Source organism: Elgaria multicarinata, chromosome 4, assembly GCF_023053635.1.
Source record: "Elgaria multicarinata webbii isolate HBS135686 ecotype San Diego chromosome 4, rElgMul1.1.pri, whole genome shotgun sequence".
Taxonomy (NCBI): domain Eukaryota; kingdom Metazoa; phylum Chordata; class Lepidosauria; order Squamata; family Anguidae; genus Elgaria; species Elgaria multicarinata.
In genome coordinates, this window is record NC_086174.1 from 73728786 (window position 1) to 73748473 (window position 19688).

The following is a 19688-nucleotide window of genomic DNA, read 5'->3' on the forward strand; positions in this document are numbered from 1 at the left end:
CCAGGTGTTCTGGCCTACAACTTGCATGGTCCCTCAACTATTGCTATGCTAGCTAGTGATCATGGGAGTTGTAGGATAAAACATCTGGAGGGCCACAAGCTGCTCACCACTGTAATAGCGGGAAAGCGTCCTCCATTGCATCAATAGTAGGAATATATGAAGTAGTATTATTGGTCTGAGTTTTCTCATATTCCCCATGAAGCAGCTACTTGTTCTGTAGTCATGTATTCTGATCTTTTTTCACAATTACCACCACCACCACCACCACCACCATCCTCCTCCTCCTCTCCTCAGGTGATGCTGATTCCTGTGAGGATAGTGGCTTATTTTCCCTTTTCACATCAGCTTCTGCTAACAGATAAAAATGAAATGTTTTGCTCCTATGGATCTCCTGGAATGGAGCCAGAAGAAAGCACATGTCGTTATTACACTTTAGTATCAGCAGATCTTATTGCTACCTGTTTTAAAAGCACTTGGGATTAACTGATAATGAAATCAAAACAAGCATGAGTTTATCTATTGTGTTCAGGCTTTAATCAAGCTGTTCCTCCAGAATGTTATGGGCCCTTTGACAGCTGACCCTGCATTAATCAGCATCACACCACATATTAGCTTCAATGGCAATTTCAAATAAGACACTTAACTAATATTTCTGCAATATCTACAGGAAAGGTGACTACTACCTTAGTCGATTGCTGTATAACAGCCTTCTCCAACCTGGTGCTCTCGTGATGTTTTGGCCTTCAACTCCAATCAGCCCAGCTACAATCAGGAATGCTAGGAGTTGTCATTCAAAATATTTGGAGGGCCCCTGGTTGGGAAAGGCAGCTGTATAAAAAAATGGGCAAAATAATTTCTTTGAGGAAAAGCAGTAACTATCTCAGTGAGATAGTCGGCAGCCTTGAAGTTGGAGGCTGGTGAGTATCCAATGCAGGGTGGATGGAGCACGGAAGAGATCCTCACCTCCATGCTCTGGCAAATTTGTATTTTCGCTAGATGGGTGATTTTGCCCATCTAGCTATGAGGCTTCCAAATGGGAGGGAAGGAGGCTGGGCCGCACACAGGAAGCTGCATAATGCAGCTTCCCCAGTCTCCTCCCCAGCCCCAGGGACCATCCACTTTTCCCTGTCTCTGTGCTCTGTTTCTGAGCACAAAGACAGAACCGGTGTGCAGAGAACCATGCTGGCTACAAGGGGGAATGGGAGGGGAGCACAATTTCTGGGACTCTGAGATTCGGATCCCAGAAACCAAACAATCCTATGTCCCTCCAGATGCTGTCTAGGGGGCATAGGATTGTTCTCCCTGAATTGTCTATGCATTCCTCCTCTCAGAAGCAGGTCTAACGCCTACCCCAAAACTCACTATGTCCACAAAAGGTTGGAACATAGACAAGATCAGTCAGTTTACATTCTTCCATTATAATATGGCTGAATGTATAGTGGCTACAAAGTTAAAAAGAGACAAATCCACGTGTTACAATATTTTTTTTTTAATTTTTTATAAATAACTTATCTGTTACAAAGACAGTTTACCCAGCTAAATCACAAAACCATCAACTCAAGATATCCAAATTAGGTTTTATTAATAAAACAGGTAAAAATTGATTTGTCAATCTTCACATAGAACTGCAGATGAAGCTGAAAAACACTTCTTTTTTTATAAACATAATGCATTCAATGCAAGTACTTTGCGTCTACTGTCTAATTACTTGGGTCATTTAATTCCCACATTTTTTTAAAAAAATGCATAGTTTTTAAAACAAAGGCCTTGGTGTATTCACATAGATCACTTGTAAAATTCCTGTTAGAAATGTCCACTGGCATTTATATTTACAGTGGGTGACAGTCTACATTTGTCTCTTGCTACATTAAAGCTGCAATCTTATTCCCACCTACATAGGAATAAGCCCCACTGAAGGCAATGGGACTTATTTCTGAGTAGATATGCGTAGGATTGCGCTGTTATGCACTGCCTCTTGCTTCATCCTAAAAGATGCTACTTTATTTTGCAGTATGCAAGAGAACATATAAAAAATTAAACTATATTATTGGTTTCGGTTATGCGTGTTCTTGACCACCTGAATGTTTTTCTTTAAACAAAGTGGCCTATGAAAATAAAGAGATGCTTGGTACTTCAGTGTTCAAGTCTGCTTGGTTTCTCTCTTCCTGCCTGTATTTCAGTTTGTTCTCCTTTTTACTGTTCTCCACCAAATCAGGTTTAGAAACAGGCTGCCAAGTTATTGACAGCATTGATATGTTATGCCACTGCTACTGTTGTGCACTGTATGTACTTCCGCAGTAATTACCTCTTGAAGGGTTTTCAAATGATGCGAGCATTCAGATGCTGATATGTTGGTGGGTTGAACGTATTTTAATTTTGTTTTTCTTGTGTCAGACAAAATATTATGCTGTGTCACCCACCGTAAAAATCAGTGTACAGAGTGAACTATATGCATAAACTCAAACATTTCATGCATTTTACAATGCTGCATCTGCAGGTCTTCACAGATTACCAGCATTTACAAGAGCAACGTACAGAATAGACAGTGGAGAGCTATTTTGTGCATTGTTTATCAATAATGCTCTTATTTTAAGGCACTGCTTCTCTCAGATCAAAGCGTTAAAAAAGGGGTCATGATCGTGCGTAATCAAAAGGAAAAAGAAAGTTAACAAAGACTATTACACTATACATTAAGAAGTACAAGAAATAATAAAAGGTGAAGAAAAGTAAGTCACTTAAAGCAGGCTCTAGAGCTATGTACAGTAGGAAAAGCTTCGGGGGCATTTCACTGTGAGTATTGTACAGACAAAGCATGCAGTTTTCTTTTTCATCTTTAGACGATTGTACTGATTTGTGTCTTCACAGAGCAGAGGTGTTTTCCAGGAAGACAAGGTGAAGAGTACCACTAATTTGAGAAGTTCTTCTACAATCCACGAGCCCTACGTGGCAGCAAACAGTTTAACACACTTTCAATTTGTTCCTTTCCATTTCCTCGGTGAATGTAGTGTTTCACTGAAAGCTTTATGAACAAAAAAGGCTATCGATCTAATTCCTTCCCCTGTCAAAATTCAGTAGTGACATTTGTGGAGAAAGGCAGTTGGGGAACACCCAAGCACTGAACATGGTAAGAGTTATTTTTACTAGGGTTCTGGTAATACTGTACATGATTCAGGCAGCTGGCAACCAAGTCTTTCAGGAGATTACCTTCCAGCTGATGAATTTCAGCTGCCTGCAGCACAACACTGAGGTATTATCTCTGAAGCATGACATTTAACATTAGTAATAAAACTTGTCACACATTCAATTTTACAAAATCCTATGCGTAAATGATTATTTATCCCAAGGAAATGACACAATAGTCAAAGGTTGGATTTACAGAAGATAAGAGAGCCTCCCTGGCTCAGAAATGCCTGGGCATTTCACACTGTTCACAACGGTTTAAGGCTGGGTGATTTAAAAAAGTACAAGCAGTACAACTCCACTGAGCTCCCTCATCTTCTTCTGTATCCGGTACAGTTTTTGGTGTTTTGACAATGGACCTTTGATCTGCTGGGGTAGAAAGGACAATGATTAAATACAAACAGCAGAAGAGACTGACTTCTGTGCTCTCCTTCCTCACTTCGTATGTAGCAACATTGGGCATTAAATGCTGGAACTGTGGGGTATGCTGAATTTTTCTACTGTTTTGATTTTAAAATTTCAGCCCACCTTTCAATAGCGACCCTCTTCACTATGGTTTAATCTAAACAATCCCTCAATCAATGTATTTAAAAATGAGCAAAAATCAAGTGATTCAGAATGTACAAAGGACACAACTCCCTCGTGAGAGTGACAGAGAAGACGGAGAACAAACAAACACAGTAAATGGATACAGTGACCTCATTACTTGTATGCTACAGACCTCTGATAACTTTGTGAAGGACTGACAGTAAATGGGTTCAATGATGTGTTTTGATTCCAGAGATAAGTTAAATTGGAGAGAAAAAAATCCAGTAGTACCTTTGGGCTTTGGTGGCACAGGACCTACAAATCCAATATTGTCATAAAAATTATGAATGGCACTGGGATTAAAATGTGGTCCTGGAAAAAAAGAAACACACAGCACAAGGAAAGAAAAAGTTAGTACAAAAGTTGTATTTGGAGTGGGGAAACAAGACAATTTTGCATAACTACCTTACCACCTTCTCTATTACAAAATTCTTGCGGCTTTTGGGGTGGTGAGGGAAGAGTAACATTAAAATGCATTTCCCCCTCCCAATTCTTAAGATGCTTCAAGGAGAAAGGGCATTTTAATTCACATAGTTTCCCTTTTGATGGGACAGGTTCCCTGGCAATGGACAGCCACAACATTGTTTCCAACTAGAGGCATTTTAGCAAGACATCTTCACATGTATAACCCTGCCCTAAAGCGCTGTGTAGTTAGTCACATTAGAGTAGGACAGCATTCACATTTTTTATTTAAGTTTCTTTTAGTTCTCAGTTTAGTTTCTTCCTTACCCACATATACTTAAGACTTGATCTTTTACAAACAAAGCATCCCAAATCAATAGGGACAAAGGAAATGTACATCCCCACAAAAGTTGAGGGAATGGTTTGGGCTTTTTTCTTATTATGAAAATGCTCAATAAAATGTTAACAAATTAACCATCACACTCTACATTCGTACTCTATAATTCTCAAATCCTCAAAGTGACTTAACTGAATAGGGAAAAAGATTATTCATACTGATGGTACAGTACCTCTTGCTTGAAATAGATCAATCTCTTTGGTTAGGCAATCTATGTCTATCTGAAGCTGTCTGTTAGAACTTCTTAACTGTTGCATTTCTTCAAGCTGAAAAACACAGAACAATGCTGCGTGTTAGATTACTAATTTAATGTGTAGGACAACAAATCTTAGTTATAGGTTGATGAGGGCATACGCTTATGTCAAGATAATAATAATTATTATTAATCCCTTCAGGCATGAGAGCAAGCTGTTTATTCACATAAGGTGCCTGCTGAAGACTAATGAAACAGTTGGGATTTAGGCTAATTACTACTATTGTCCACAAAACTACCACCTGATACATAGAAATCAGCATTAACTTTTCCTAGTTGGAAGCCGTAGAAAAATATAAGTTCTTGGAAAAAAATTGTTGCCTCTCTTTTAGACCATAAAGGAATTCTAGGTGTTACCTAAGAACATTCAAATGAATACACTTGACAATGCCAAAGATGGTACTTGCCTATGATATCTTGAGAAGAAATAACTGAAAATGTACGGTATGATTTGGTTTTCTAACTATTCTCACTGTTCTAAGAACCCCAGTGTATACATAGTACTTGGTAAGCAAAACATATTCTACTTTTCATCATAATACTATTTCTGCACTGAAGAACTATGTTAACTATGTTCACTTTTAAAGCCTCCAGAAATTATGACTTACTGAAGGAATTTGGGAAGCAGAATTTGATCTTTTCAGCCGCCTTCGTGTTAGATTATTCTCCATTTCATTCACTTCTGTTTTTAGTTTATCCAGCTTTTTCTTCTGAATCTCAAGTTCTCGATGAAGTCGTTCCATTCTAGCTTTCTGATGTACTAGTAAGGCTGAAGAACATTAAAAAACCACTTTAACCAGTTTAGTGTTCTCTTCACAGCATCATTTAATTTAACATACTGTAGTTATAAGATAAATAATTCCATGAGAATTTCCCATTTTGCTACTTTGAAAGATATAAATATTGTATGTCCCACAGAGTTGCTTTGGAACACATGAGCAATAATTGGTATGACAGCCTATAACAGCCAAGTGCATATAATAATTACAAATGGGCAATCAAAGATTTGGCTAGTTGTTTTAAAATAAACAGGTGGAATTTAAACAATTCCTACTTTTGCCTCTTTAATTAACTTCCTGATTTACAGTTATTGTGCCTTCCCACTTTCCTACTCTGCCTTCCAGTGAACAATCCATCTAATCCTTATCCTCTGATTGAGGCTCTACCACTCTTGCTTCCTTCATCTCCTGTCCCTTCCTCTCAAACTTCTGCATTTCCCTATGCAAAATGCATTGTTTCTTAGTTCATTGCTTATTTAGTCTTCCTTGGCCCAATGTCCCTTTAACTATCCCACCTTCCACAGCTACTCGTGCCCCAGGCGCTATTCAAAACTCTCTCAATCAAAATAGACCAGGAAAGACTTATTTCAAGCATTGTTCCTCAAAGTCTTTCCCATCAGCATGTTGAGAATGTTGATCACAGCCAAGGGTAGTATTGGCCTTGCAGGTGAAAGAGTGTTTTTCTCTTACCATATATATATATAAAAATTCTTATGTGGTTCTTAGCCTAACATTTTAGCGAACTCCTTTATTTGGTGGAACAGATGTAGAACTAAAATGATTTTTTGAAACCATGTTAAATTATTATCAAAGAAATATTGCTATTTAAATTTAAGCTGACTCTGCTTTAAACCAAGAGTCCAAGCCTGGGCTGACACTTTTGAGAACCACATCCTGTTTAAGCGCAATATTCATTCTGTGTTAACCTCTTGAAGCTCAACAGAAAACTGGAATTCTGAAGTACAAACTTGCAACTCTTCACTGATCTAGAGAACTGAAGGTGTAATTTTATGAAATATAAAAAGAGAAGACCAATTTTTAAGGAATTCAAAATGAATTGGATTTAAACTAATTAGGGTGTTATTATATTGCTTTTTTAAGTTAAACCAAACCAAGATTTTTTTTTAAAAAAACCCAACAACCTACAGCTAATACTCAGATGTTAATGATTTCAGATGATAATTATATATTGTAAAAATAATACTGACCAATTTTATTTTGGATATAGAATCATGTTGAATAGTAAATTAGGGTACCAACAGATATGCTTGGTAAAATGCAAACTCAATTATGACTTATGGCTGAACACGTTGTCACCTAGAGATTGCAGCTGCATAGAATCTAGCTAGAATCTTCTGATGTTACATACAGCTGATATAGAGATTTATGGTATATTTAGCACATCCTGACTACTTCCTATGTTAGAGCTCTGAATCATTAGTATACAAATTGTGATGCAGTGTGGTATATGGAAAACAAAAATAATGAAACCCAACCTGTATTAAACTCAAATACCTGATCACAAAATAATTAGTAACTGACACAAAATGTGTATGAAAAAAGACAGCATTACGAGAAACTTCTTCTTGATCCGTACATTCTCTTTAAGTGGCACATATAAAACAAACATCTACATTAAGGAAGACAATTTATTGCTTTTAATTCCACAGCTTATTTAAACAATGCTAACATTAATCTAAATATCTTAAATTGGAAGTGCATTGCTTAAGGCTTTGTGTAGTATGAACACTGATATAGGCACTTTAGTACCACTAATAAACCCTCACTGAATTTCTGTCCCTCTCAACTGTTAACTAAATAGAGGTTCTTGTTCTTACAGATGCATGAAAGTGTACAGAGCTTGAAAATGAGATGGGAGTGTGTTTTTAAGACTTGATTATATCTATTTGAAATACGATTTCAAAGTTCATCTCAAGATTTTTGATAACATGGATCCATAATGTGTTAACAACTACAGGCCAGATGATAATACCCCCTTCCTAGACAACATGGTAGAGTAGGTGGTTGCCACCCAACTCCAGGCACTCTTGAAAAGAACGGTTTATCTAGATCCATGTCAGGTCTGGTTCTGTTAAGCAGGTTGACTAACAGAGCACGTTTTCCGCAGGGTGAGTTATCGTATTGTCCGAATGCAGCCAAGATGGTTTGTTAACCATGCAGTGTGGCTTGTTAACCACTCTGAAGTACCCAACAAACCATGTGTTCTCAAAGTGGCTTGTTTGAGAAAATAAGCCACACTGCATGGTTAACAAGCCACCCTGGCTGAATTCAACAAATAACCCACACTTAACCACTGAGTGTGTGTTAGCATATTGTGTGAGCAGTCCCTCCGGCTCCATGGTCATTACGGCCACAATTGCAGAGAATAAGGAAATGTGCAGGTACCTACCTGCTCCCAACTATGAGGACTACTAACTTGTGTATTACCCCTTGAAATAAAAGCATATATTCTTAAAATGCCAGATTCCTTGCCAGAAAAAACACTATTGCAGAATAATCCTTCATAAGATCCTCCTGTTAAGGAGAGGGGGAGTTTCAAAAGCAATTTGAAGTATGTATTGTTCAAAGGAACAAATGCCATGAATTCCACAGACCCAGCAAAAGTTCCTTGCGTGAGTTTAAGTTGCATTTTGCATCCTCACCATTGCGTTACCAATATATTACCAATACCATTCAGGAAGGAAATGGCAACCCATTTCTCCCCCTCTTTTCAAGAAGTAAGAGTGAGAGGTCCACAAAGGGACTCACCTGATTGCTAGTAGCAGCCATATATCTGATGAGCACAGCAAGATAAGCCAGGAACATAGGAAGCTGCCTTATACTGAGTCAGACCATGGGTCCATCTAGCCCAGTACTGCCAACACTGACTGGCAGCAGCTCTCCAGGGTTTCAGACAGGATTCTTTCCTTGCTGTATCTGGAGAAGCCAGGGATTGAACCTGGGACCTTCTGCTTGCAAAACATGTGCTCTACCACCAAGCTACGTACAGGTTCTAAGTGCCTCTGGATTTCAGAGGCACTTAGAAGCAGCAAGCAGTGTGCTACTTGCATGCCTTCAGAACTCAGTGCAATTGTATGAATGAACCTCATCCCTTTCCTGGTTTGAGTGAAGCCATGCTGAGCTTTGGAGGCATTCAAAAATTCTTGTTGCGTTAAAGAAGGCTCCGCCCTCGCCTTGAATCACAAGGGGGGTCAGGGGGAGGCGAGGCTAGCAGCCATGAGCTGATCTGCCAGAATTTGTGGAAGTCTAATCTTAACTCAGCTACAGATTTCTTTATAGCTGACTTCTATGAGATAATAAGTGAGGAGAACAATTCAGAGAAACAGGGAAGTGGAATCTCACTGTTGATTCAGCAATGCATTTGTAGCTTATAAAACAACCTCCAATCATTGTGATCCTCAACAAAATGGAGGATGTACCCTGAATAGTCAGAATAATTACTTAAATCATTGCTACGAATGGGAGACAATTAGTGTGCTCTTTATCTTCTCTAAGCTTCTTTAATATACTGAAATCAGTGTACTCACTGTTCTTTCCCAGGAAATACACTTGAAAATAATTTTACAGAATAGATGCAGTTTCAAATATAAACCTTTTGTTGTTGCTTTTGCTGGAAACTCATACCATCACATTGCACTTTTCTACCACTTTGAGCATCTGTTTCTTATTAACAAGTAATCTGAAACTGACAGAGTATATCAACTGTCATCGGTAAATCTGAAGATGTTTTCTAAGCCTCAAGAAATGTGAAGATATTTGCCAGCTGTCACACCTGCCTGTATTCAACACATGCAAAAGCTGCAATCTGCACTATAGATGAAATCCCATTAAATCATGTTGAGCTCCCAAAGTTACACTGAAAAGACTGATTTAATGCAGTCAGTACATTTGCTTAAGGCTTCAGAAGATCTTCTATAAATAGGCTGCCCTCTGTTGTAATCTTTAAGAAATCCCTACCTCTAACATCTTAGGCATCAGGGCCCTCAGACAACGGTATTATCAAGTTAAGTCTTCAGGTTTCTGAAGAAAATACACAGCACTGACAATTCCCAATGGTGTTAGGTTAGTGCCTTTAAATCAGGGCTAGGGCATCTAGTGTCCAAAACATCTGGAGGACATATCCCAGAAGCCTCAGCCACCATGATCAGTGGTCAGGGATTCTGGGAATTGTAATCTAAAACATCTGGAAGGGAGCAACAATTTACACTTTGCCTACTTCTGCTTTAAACTGAAGTTAAAGAAACTAGTTAATATTCTACCCAAAAATAGAATACTAACTACTATTATTTTTTTAATAAATAAATAATAAATAAATAAGTGTCTTGTGAGCATGGTATAGTAGGAAAGCTTTGGATTAACCTGGTTTCAAAGTATATTTTAACTGTGATACTGGATTGTAATCTTGGCCTAGGAGCACTCTCAGCCTCTTATCCCACAATGAAATGAGAAGATTAGTGACTTGTGTCACTGGGCTTACAAGGGCAAGTACAATAAAGAAATGCCTGGTCACACTTTGATCCATAAGGATAAAAGTATCAAACATGCAAGTTAACAATATGTCCAGATCCTCACTTCTTTGAGGCAATACAGACAAGTTGAGGACATATATCTATACTACCACAGTGAAAATGCCAGCCACAGAGCCATTCAGGTGATCTTAGCAGTTCTCCACAACCAGCACATTCCCCAACTCTGCTTCGTTATTTGAATAAACAAATAAAGATCACAACATGGTTTTAAAATGTGTTCTCATGGCTTTCAAACCTTAAAAAGAAGGCTATGAATATGCAAGTACTAGGACACTTAATGTATAACCTGACCTACTAAAAACAGGTCGTTTTTTTAAAAAACAACAACAACAATGATAGCAAATCCATTAGAAACGTTGTGTAAATTGTTGCTCCCCTTTATATTAGACATAAATGGATATACCGAGTGTGTTCTGCAGACTTTTTGAATATTCAACCCTTGGATCAGGCTGACTGGGGGTCACTACACAATGTTAAACAAACCTGATCACCTAACTAGTAATTGTATGTTAACTGTGTATTGCTCAACCCACAAGTAACATATAGAGTCCGGGTTTGGATGTAATGTAGCAACCCATGATCAGGAGTTGAATATTCAAACTGGTTGTGGAATGCGCTTGGTATGCACTGTGGTAAATCATGAGCTAATTCATTAACACATAATTTGCTGCCATTATGTGCACTGAAAAGCAGCTTTCAAAAAACAAACATTCCTTTCATTTTGCATAAATACACTTGTATGCCAAAACAACTCTTTTATATGATCCATTTGTATAAAATGGACCATGGTCACATTTCAGTTTCTAAGCTGTCACTTCTTCAATTTCTAAGAAATGACAAATGTGAGTAAATAAATAATCAAAGTCAATACCCAAGCAGCAATATAGGGTACTCATTAGAATCAAGGTTAATATAATAGCAGAAACATACTTTCACATCAGTGAAGCTTGCTGTGGGTCTGAAATGAATTTACCAGTGTAAACATTTAATGATACATCAAGATACTTGACCTGGTTCACACATAACAACATCCTATTAGTTTTCAAACTGATGGGTTGTTATTACATGTGAACAGCCCCAGAGTCAGCTTGGAAGTTGAATAGGGTTCTTAACTGATACCTTGCATGGTTATTTCATGCATTTAAGTTTTATGCTAAAACAAATGTATAGTACTTGAGCTTATCATAACTGTAAGTTTTCCCCTACTCTCCCAACCTCTGTGTTCTTTACAGATCTTCACACTAGGATTCTAATGCCACCATTATCCTCTTGGAAGAATTCTAATCTAACCCCTACAAAATAATTTCCAGAGTGTTAAAAGTAATGATCTTCTATTAGTTTCTGAAGTCTTTAACCTACTCTGCACATTGTTGGTTATTTGCCTGGATTATTTTGGCAAACTAAAAATCCCATCCACCACACACACTATAACCCATGACGGGTTAAATAACCCGTCTGAACCCAGTCTTTAACTATTGTAGTGGCAGGATATGTCCTTGTCAACCCAGGTGAATCATTGGTTTTAATTTCAGTTCAGTGAAATTTGTTAACCTCTTTGGTATAAACACCTTAATATTTGTTTACAAAAGCAACATGTAATCTTAACACATACTATTGTAAAACCCTACATTACATTAGTTTTCAAAATCAAATTTTCTTCAACTATAAATAAACTCTTAAAGATGTGCCTGTGAATGATTTATTCTCCAAATTGACATACCCTCTGCTTAAAATGAAAGAAGCCTAGAAGCCATCACTATTCCACAATTATGAACAAAGTAATTTCTCCAAACTGGCTAATTTAACATACAGGGTTGTATCCAATGTTAGTCCTACTTAAAATCATCGCTGCCCATGCTGACTCTGGCAGTACGACGTTTAACATGTCAACCGGAAGACAATATTGATTCAGAAGGCTTTTCAGAGTTCTAGGAAGTGGCATACTTATATTAACCTTAATACAATAACTTGTTTCTTAAATTATTTTCATCATTTATTCTACATCGTCTTGAGAAAGTGTGCATTTTGAAAGATGGCTTATAAAAAGCCCAAATCAAAATTAATGGATCAAGACAACAATGCAGAGTTCTCTACAACTTACATAAAAGTATTACCTTGTGTATAGGCAGCATCATCAGATCCCATACTCAGTTTTCGAGCTTCACTAATCCTATCGACATGTGCTAAAACAGGGTCAGTAAGGTGTTGGATACCTTCCGTTTCTGCAAAGTGATCAGGAAGGTTTAGAAGATTTGTAGGTTCAAAAGTTGGGGACACCACACCAGGTGAAACTGCTGGGGGTTTATTTGGAGAAACAGTAATTTTAAAAGTATATTTTGTGTTAGGCTGTGTTACCACCACTCGGGGAGAAGTGGCAGTGGCATTGCTGCCCACTGCTCTGCTCTTGGGAGGATGGTGGTGAATAAATGCAGGTCCCATGCTTACTTGACCAGACATATTCCTAGATGTGGCAGTAACTCCCGGATTTGTTGATATGAACAATGTGGGCTGATTCCGTATAAGCTGTTCATCTCCTGTCGAAGCATTGGCTGAAATGTAGACCTTAGGCTGACTTCGTGCGATTATTTCATCAGTATTTGGGGGACTGGCAGCTATGTAAACAGTAGGTTGATTTCTACTTAAAGTCTGGCTGTTGGTGGATGAGGAATTTGAGGATGAGCGAGGGCCAGTTGAGCGCAATTTTGAAGAATTGTTTCTTTGTGGTGGTTCAAGTTTTATTTCAATTTGGTTTTTACGAGGTCCTGTTGAGATATTTTGAATATTGTATTGGCTCTGGGTGGAGGAAGATTGTGAGTTACCAGATGAATGAACTGTAGGTGCTTGTGGAGTAGTAGGAGAACTTATAGGCATATAGACGTGGGAAGTCTGATGACCTTGCTGGTTTGGCTGCGTTGATTGTTGTGATGAGGTATGTGGCGAGGAACTGGTGGTGGGAATAGTTGTCCAGGGATTCGAATGTGAAGGCTGGTAGTTTTGTTGAGAATGCATAGGATTAAACTGAGACGTCCAGCCTGGATTTTGCTGACTTTGGCGAGCTGTACCACATGGATTGGTAATGTAAGGTCTAATATAGATAGAATTGCCTTGTGGACTGTTTATTGGAGGTACACCATGTATGTGCAAAGATGTAGGAGTATTCCGACCAGGTTGAATATTTGGGGCTAATGTTACCATAATAGGATTGAATCTAGGTGTTTGCTGAGCCAAACTAGATGCTCCTTTGCTCCCCAAATGAAATCCAAAATGCTGTCCTGGATTAGAAGTACTAATAGTATTAGATATGCCAAAGAATCCCTGTGGAACTTGGACTGGAGCTGATTGTGGTTCCTGATGAAACAGTTCGCTGTTGGACTGGCTGCTTTGAAGGTGTCCATCACTAATGCTATGAGCTAAAGTCCTACTTCCATTCATTCTACTTCCTTCTCTTCCATGGAGAATCACATTCTGTGACTGCAAATCCAAATTAAGGGATGTCATGTGATTTCGCAGACTGGGAATCCCAGAATCATCTGAAAAACCAATGTCTCCTTCACCGTAGAGATATTTTGTACTCTCCTTAGAGAGAACTGCACAACAGGCATCCAAGTTGTTATTATTCTATAAGAAATTTAAACAAAACCAGTATTAATAGAAGTTAAACGGTTTCATCACACTTAATTCAAGAACTTAATAAAATATTGTCTTTCAGAAATATGGCACTCTATGACGACAGGCAAAACAAAAGGAAGGAAAAAACAGGGGAAAGGGGGAAAATACTAAACAAAATTAAAAGTAGTTTCCATTTTGCTGGTTGGAGTTAAAGTTAACGAGTCTAGATCTAATAAGTCAGAGAGCTATGAAGTTAATACATGACAAAGAGTTAATTATTTCACCCCCCTGCTTTAATGACTTCTATTATTGTTGCTTAAATTGTTAATTAACAAGCTAATCCCAAACAATGAATGTTAATATCTGAGAAACATTATTTGATAGCAGGAACACGGGTGGCTGCAGTCTGAGAGATGGGGAATATTAAAGAATGGAAGGAGATGGATATGGCATAGACTCAGGCAGGTAGGACATGTTGCTAATATATATACTAGTAATTTAGCTGAGATTAGTTGGAAGTAGGTGGTGGTAATCCCTTGTCATTATAGAATGGGTATATTTGGCTCAGATGATGCATGCCACAGGACATATGTTCTTGATGGCCAATAATTGCCGTCCTTCTGCCCACCCCACCCCGTTCTTTCATTGGCAAGGAGTCACAAGGAGCCCCAGGCTCTACCTTATTATGTAATCATTTATTTTCTATTTTGTATAATCAGGCAGGTTTTTAAGATGATAGATCAATACTAGGTTCTTGGGAGGATAAAACAGTAGCAGCCCAAGTGGAGTGGTATCCACACAAGTGTCCAGGAATATATAACCATTTCTGGATGAATTTTTTAAAATTTAAATTAGTATTTATTCTGGATGATTTAAATCAATTCCACTTTCTGAGGCTGATAGCCTCTGTGGTTCTCTTAAATTCTGATAGGGCAATCTCTCTCATAGGTTTGCATATCATGTTAAGGGAGATTTGGCCCAGATGTTACATGCCTAAACTTAATTTCTCCTTCTCCTTTAACCCCCTGCCTCAATTCACAAGTCTTGAACAGCTGAAGGCTTGCTCTTGCACACTGTTCTTTGCTGCCAAAATTCTGAAGCAACATGAAAGTGGTGCACATATCCTGCACCCTCCTCCCCATCTCTTGGCTTAGTGGAGGTAGGAGTTGTTTGACCCCATAGCATTTCCCGGCAATGGTAGGGGGTCACACCCAATAGGGGGTAGGGATACCCATGCCTAGCCCCCCTCACCGTCTGGATTCCCCGCAAAACAATGAGGAGTGCCTGGGAGGAGAGGAAAGGTAAGTCCAATTGCTTGAGTGGAAGTTGATATGTTCCAGGTTACTGGAATGCTGGCCTATTTTAAGAGGCAAATTTCATACCCCAAGTGAAAATATATCCCATACTTCAGTTTGGGCTAGTACTCAAGTGTGGCTTGTGCTACACGTGAATCAAATTTCAACTTTATTATTATTATTATTATTTATTTATATAGCACCATCAATGTACATGGTGCTGTACAGAGTAAAACAGTAAATAGCAAGACCCTGCCGCATAGGCTTACAATCTAATAAAATCATAGTAAAACAATAAGGAGGGGAAGAGAATGCAAACAGGTACAGGGTAGGGTAAGCAGGCACAGGGTAGGGAAAAACTAACAGTAGAAAGTAACAGTAGAAGTCTGCACAACATCAAGTTTTAAAAGCTTTAGGAAAAAGAAAAGTTTTTAGTTGAGCTTTAAAAGCTGTGGTTGAACTTGTAGTTCTCAAATGTTCTGGAAGAGCGTTCCAGGCGTAAGGGGCAGCAGACGAAAATGGACGAAGCCGAGCAAGGGAAGTAGAGGCCCTTGGGCAGGCGAGAAACATGGCATCAGAGGAGCGAAGAGCACGAGCGGGGCAATAGTGTGAGATGAGAGAGGAGAATGGCTTTTTGAATGGCTTAGAAGTACCTTAACCATTTGAGGAAATACTTATTTTGAGGGGGACATATATTAATTTCCCGTTGTCAGGTATTCCTAGTAATACAAATGTCTTGTACTACATATAGATCAATTTTCAGGCTTATAGGGAAGCACCCTAATCATATTGGTCTCTGCAGAGGCCACCAGTGAGGGGGGAAGCAGCAGCCAGGCACCTCTCCATCGTGCCTGGCTCCAGCTCCAGCTGAGAGCCCTCTCCCTCCTGCTACCAACTGTCTCTGCAGAGGCCACCAGTGAGGGAGGACGCAGCAGCCAGGCACATCTCCACCATGCCTGGGTCCAGCTCCAGCTACCTCCTGCTACCAACTGTCAACTATAACTGCTGAACTTTGCAACTAAGATTGTAGTGCCTGAATTTGCTTTCCTTTTCCCCCTCCTCCTCCTCCCTCCCAATCCCCTTTCCTTTTGTGTCATGTCTTTTAGATTGTAAGCCTGTGGGCAGGGACTGTCAAGAAATACTTTTGTAAGCCGCGTGAGAGCTTTTTTTGGCTGAATGGCGGCATAAAAATGCTTAAATAAATAACATATTGATATTCCCATCAGTGGAGCCTGAACATCGTTTAAATTATATGCATATTATGTTTATGTATATCTCACAATATAGAATAGTTTCTTCCAAGACTATCGTCTTCTAGCTAGCAAAAACCCTATCATGGTCCATCTCCTTTCTTTCCATAGCACTACAACCTTCCTATCCTATCTTACTACAGATCCAAACTTAATGTCCCAGTATAGTATAGTGCATGAAGGTAAAGGCTCTTCTTTGTCTTTAGAGCCATAAGATTGACAGGGAAAGGATTTTATTTTGATGAAAAGAAAGAGGGAAAATATAATATAGAAATCAATGAATATAGACAAACTCGAAAGCATCCACCACAGAGAACATGTCTCAAGATGGTGAAAAAAGTCCTGCCAGTTATTGAATTGAAGAGACTATTTTCTCTGAGACACCTTTAAAGCTACCCCTGAACAATGCCTCTAAAAATAAAAGGTCTGAAACAAGTTGAGCTTTATCATACGTAAATAAAGTAATTTTCCCAGCATCTCCAGACACATTTTTTTCGCTGTGGATAATATAGAAATCAGTTTATGAAGTAAGAGCTGAACTCAAGACAAGATTATTAGCCCACCCTACCCCTGTGCCCAAGGAAAACTCTATCCAGCCACCTCTACACCTCTTGTACTTGGAGGTACACTGAATATCCAGACAAGCAGCAGCTATAGGGAACAGCTCCTAGGGCTGTCATTGGAGAACCATATGAAGAGGCATTTCAGACTAGGTGGTCTTGTATGGGGAAACATCACAATTACAGTGCAATCAAATGATAGAAGTGGTAAATTCTTTATATGAGGTCTTTATGAAAGAGATTGTACATATTTCTTAAATCTGAGGACACAACTTAAAATAAGATTCAAAAAGTTGTGCAAGATGACCAAGATGAAAGGGGAATGGCAATAGAGAGAAAAACAAAGGCAATACAAAAATCAGGATGAAGAAAAATACTCACTACAGGAAATCTATATTTAAAAAGGGGGTTCCCACTAATATGTTAAATAATTTTAAGTATCTATACCAGATTAAAGTGCCTATAAAACCAATAACAGCATAGCACTGACCTGTAACATGCATCTGGACACAACAACTTCAGGTACCTCGGGAAATTTTTGGCGCAGGTCATGTAAAACCTGAAAATCAATTTGCTGGCTTCCTTGGGCCATTCGTATGTTGCCTGGCAGGACTTTTGTTCAATAGGCAGTTCCAGGCCTTAGTGCGAATTAACAATCATCTCTTCAAGCATTTTCTGTAAGACAAAATTTAAAAAGAGTCTGCTACAGTAAAATCATATGCTTTTGAATCCAGCCCCTGTAATACAAGCTTTGTGACTTTTTCGTGTAAAGTATGTTGCTTCCTTAGTCATAGCATCTACAAATGTCTCTCTTTACTCTATGAAGAGAACCAGCTCACTTTCAGGATGTACGTAGAAGGGCACATTTAATCAAAGATAGGCTAGGAAGAAGCTATGTTCCTAAGCTCTGGCTAAGTCCCAACTTGCACTTGCGTATGATGCAAATAAGTTAACCTTTGTGCGCAGTACTCTATCAACTCAGTGTTGTAACCAATGCTAAAGCGCTGCAATTCAAAATGACAGCTAGTTCTCTGAAGGGCTACAATACTGCACATTTTGTTTTCCATACTGTCATCTGTATAACTCTGAAAGTAAGCCTACATGTTAAATTTAAAATAAGATTTTATGTGAGGTAGCAGCCAACATGATAACCAGCTTAGTCCCTACTATTGAGAAACAGACAACTATGAAATCAGAAATGACCTATGACTGACCATGTAGCAACAGATTGCTTGCTTGTGTTTGTATCTGCAATGAGGGAAACACGTTGTTGTTATTGTTTTTAATGTTTGCAGAATGTCTGAATTATTACAAAATCAGATAAAAGTTACTACTTTTCCCAGCCTCTTTTCCTGGTCACCTGTGAAATATAAGAGTTGCCTACAAGTGACCAGATGAGCAAGTTGCGCTAGGGCTGAAAGTCTTTTATAAATAAAGTAAATACAAAAGCAGCATTAGAAAAGTCTGTTCATGTTTCTTGTAAACCACAAACGGCTGAACAGAGGTATGTGCAATAGGCAGGACAGCAAAAAACTAGTAATTTTTGTGCACTTATCTGTAACACGAACGCAAAGTCTGTTGAAGTTGCACCATATTTTTTTGGTACTTCAATCCTGATCAATATAATCTAGTTTTCACTTCAAACATGTTTATCACCAAAAATGTAGTTAACATATTAAGCCATGTTAGGAAGAAAACTGAGGGGGGAAATAAACACCTGTTAACACTTCTAGTGCCTGATTCAGACTCACGGTGAGCCCCAAGCAAATATCCACAGGGGCTGCTGATGGGCTCACAAACCAGCAGGAACTGCATATTGGTGCTGATTGTATCACCCAATATCACCATGTGGAACCTGTTACAACTAAGGTGGGGTGAAAGACTACTACTGCTGTGACTATTCTGACTGCATTAGCCATATTATAGAGCTCATATGAAAAGCTCTTCAACTACTAGCAGCACTGCACTTGCCCAGAATCGTATGAGTGCTGCCAAGAACCTGAAGCATAAGATAAGCATGCATACAAATTCAGCGTGAAAAAAAAGTCAACACTTCTTGGATTGCAGTACAAATCTATTACGAACTAAGAGTTTGCCCTGATTAAGTTTCAGAAACTAAGGTACTATTTCTGCATTGTTATGCACAAGCCATATGGCTAAAGCACTAAAACCCCATCTACATGTTGTTACCACATATACTGCGGTGTACCAGATATACTATTATATTTTCCCTCTCATTGTCCCACAAAAATCTATGAAGTTACTTTCAGCTGTTGTGCTACTGTTCCAAGCTAGCAACCCTATGCCGTGCATACAGTTTGCACAGCCAATTAAATTGGTAATGTCATGTCTTTACCCATTAGCAGTTTTATTATCCCAAGTAGTTTCTGCATATTTTTCCAGAGGTTCCAGCATTGGACAAGTCAATAACTTATTGGAGAATGTGTAATTTTGAGCAGAACAAATTCAGAATAGAATAGCTTTATGTTTTGGAAAGACAGAATTTGCATGGGCCAGTTTAGCAACGAATGAAAGGATTTCAGCACTTTCAGGCACATTTTTATAGAACTCACAATGTAAACTGTTAGAACTGTGACCTACCATTTTCCTCATCAGTAATCCTCACCATTTAACCCTACAGCTAGAAGTACAATTTTTCTCTTTAAAAATACCACAATTCATTAGATGACTTGCTATCTTATTCATCCTCCACCCCCCCCCTTTTAAAAGAACAATTAGAGGGACTGTAGAGCACTTTGCAAACTCAAAGAAAAAGTATCAGTTAATACTACAGTCATTTCATGATCTAGTCCAGAGTGATCACC

At 38.6% G+C, this 19688-nt stretch overlaps 1 protein-coding gene across 2 annotated transcripts in view; it reads right to left on the reverse strand.

The window, feature by feature from the left end:
- Positions 1-1473: 1473 nt before the first annotated feature.
- Positions 1474-19688, reverse strand: part of TAB2 (TGF-beta activated kinase 1 (MAP3K7) binding protein 2) — a 66006-nt gene continuing 47791 nt past the window's right edge. The window contains exons 2-7 of one of the 2 annotated variants that reach the window (XM_063124549.1): positions 17354-17538; positions 12264-13767; positions 5429-5589; positions 4740-4833; positions 4000-4080; positions 1474-3546 (exon numbers count right to left, since the gene is read on the reverse strand). In XM_063124549.1, the coding sequence (XP_062980619.1) occupies positions 3401-3546; positions 4000-4080; positions 4740-4833; positions 5429-5589; positions 12264-13767; positions 17354-17455 (2088 nt within the window). In that variant the 5' untranslated portion in view covers positions 17456-17538 and the 3' untranslated portion in view covers positions 1474-3400. Of the gene's footprint in view, positions 3550-3999; positions 4081-4739; positions 4834-5428; positions 5590-12263; positions 13768-17353; positions 17539-19688 lie in introns of both variants that reach the window. The other variant, XM_063124548.1, reaches the window with a different exon arrangement.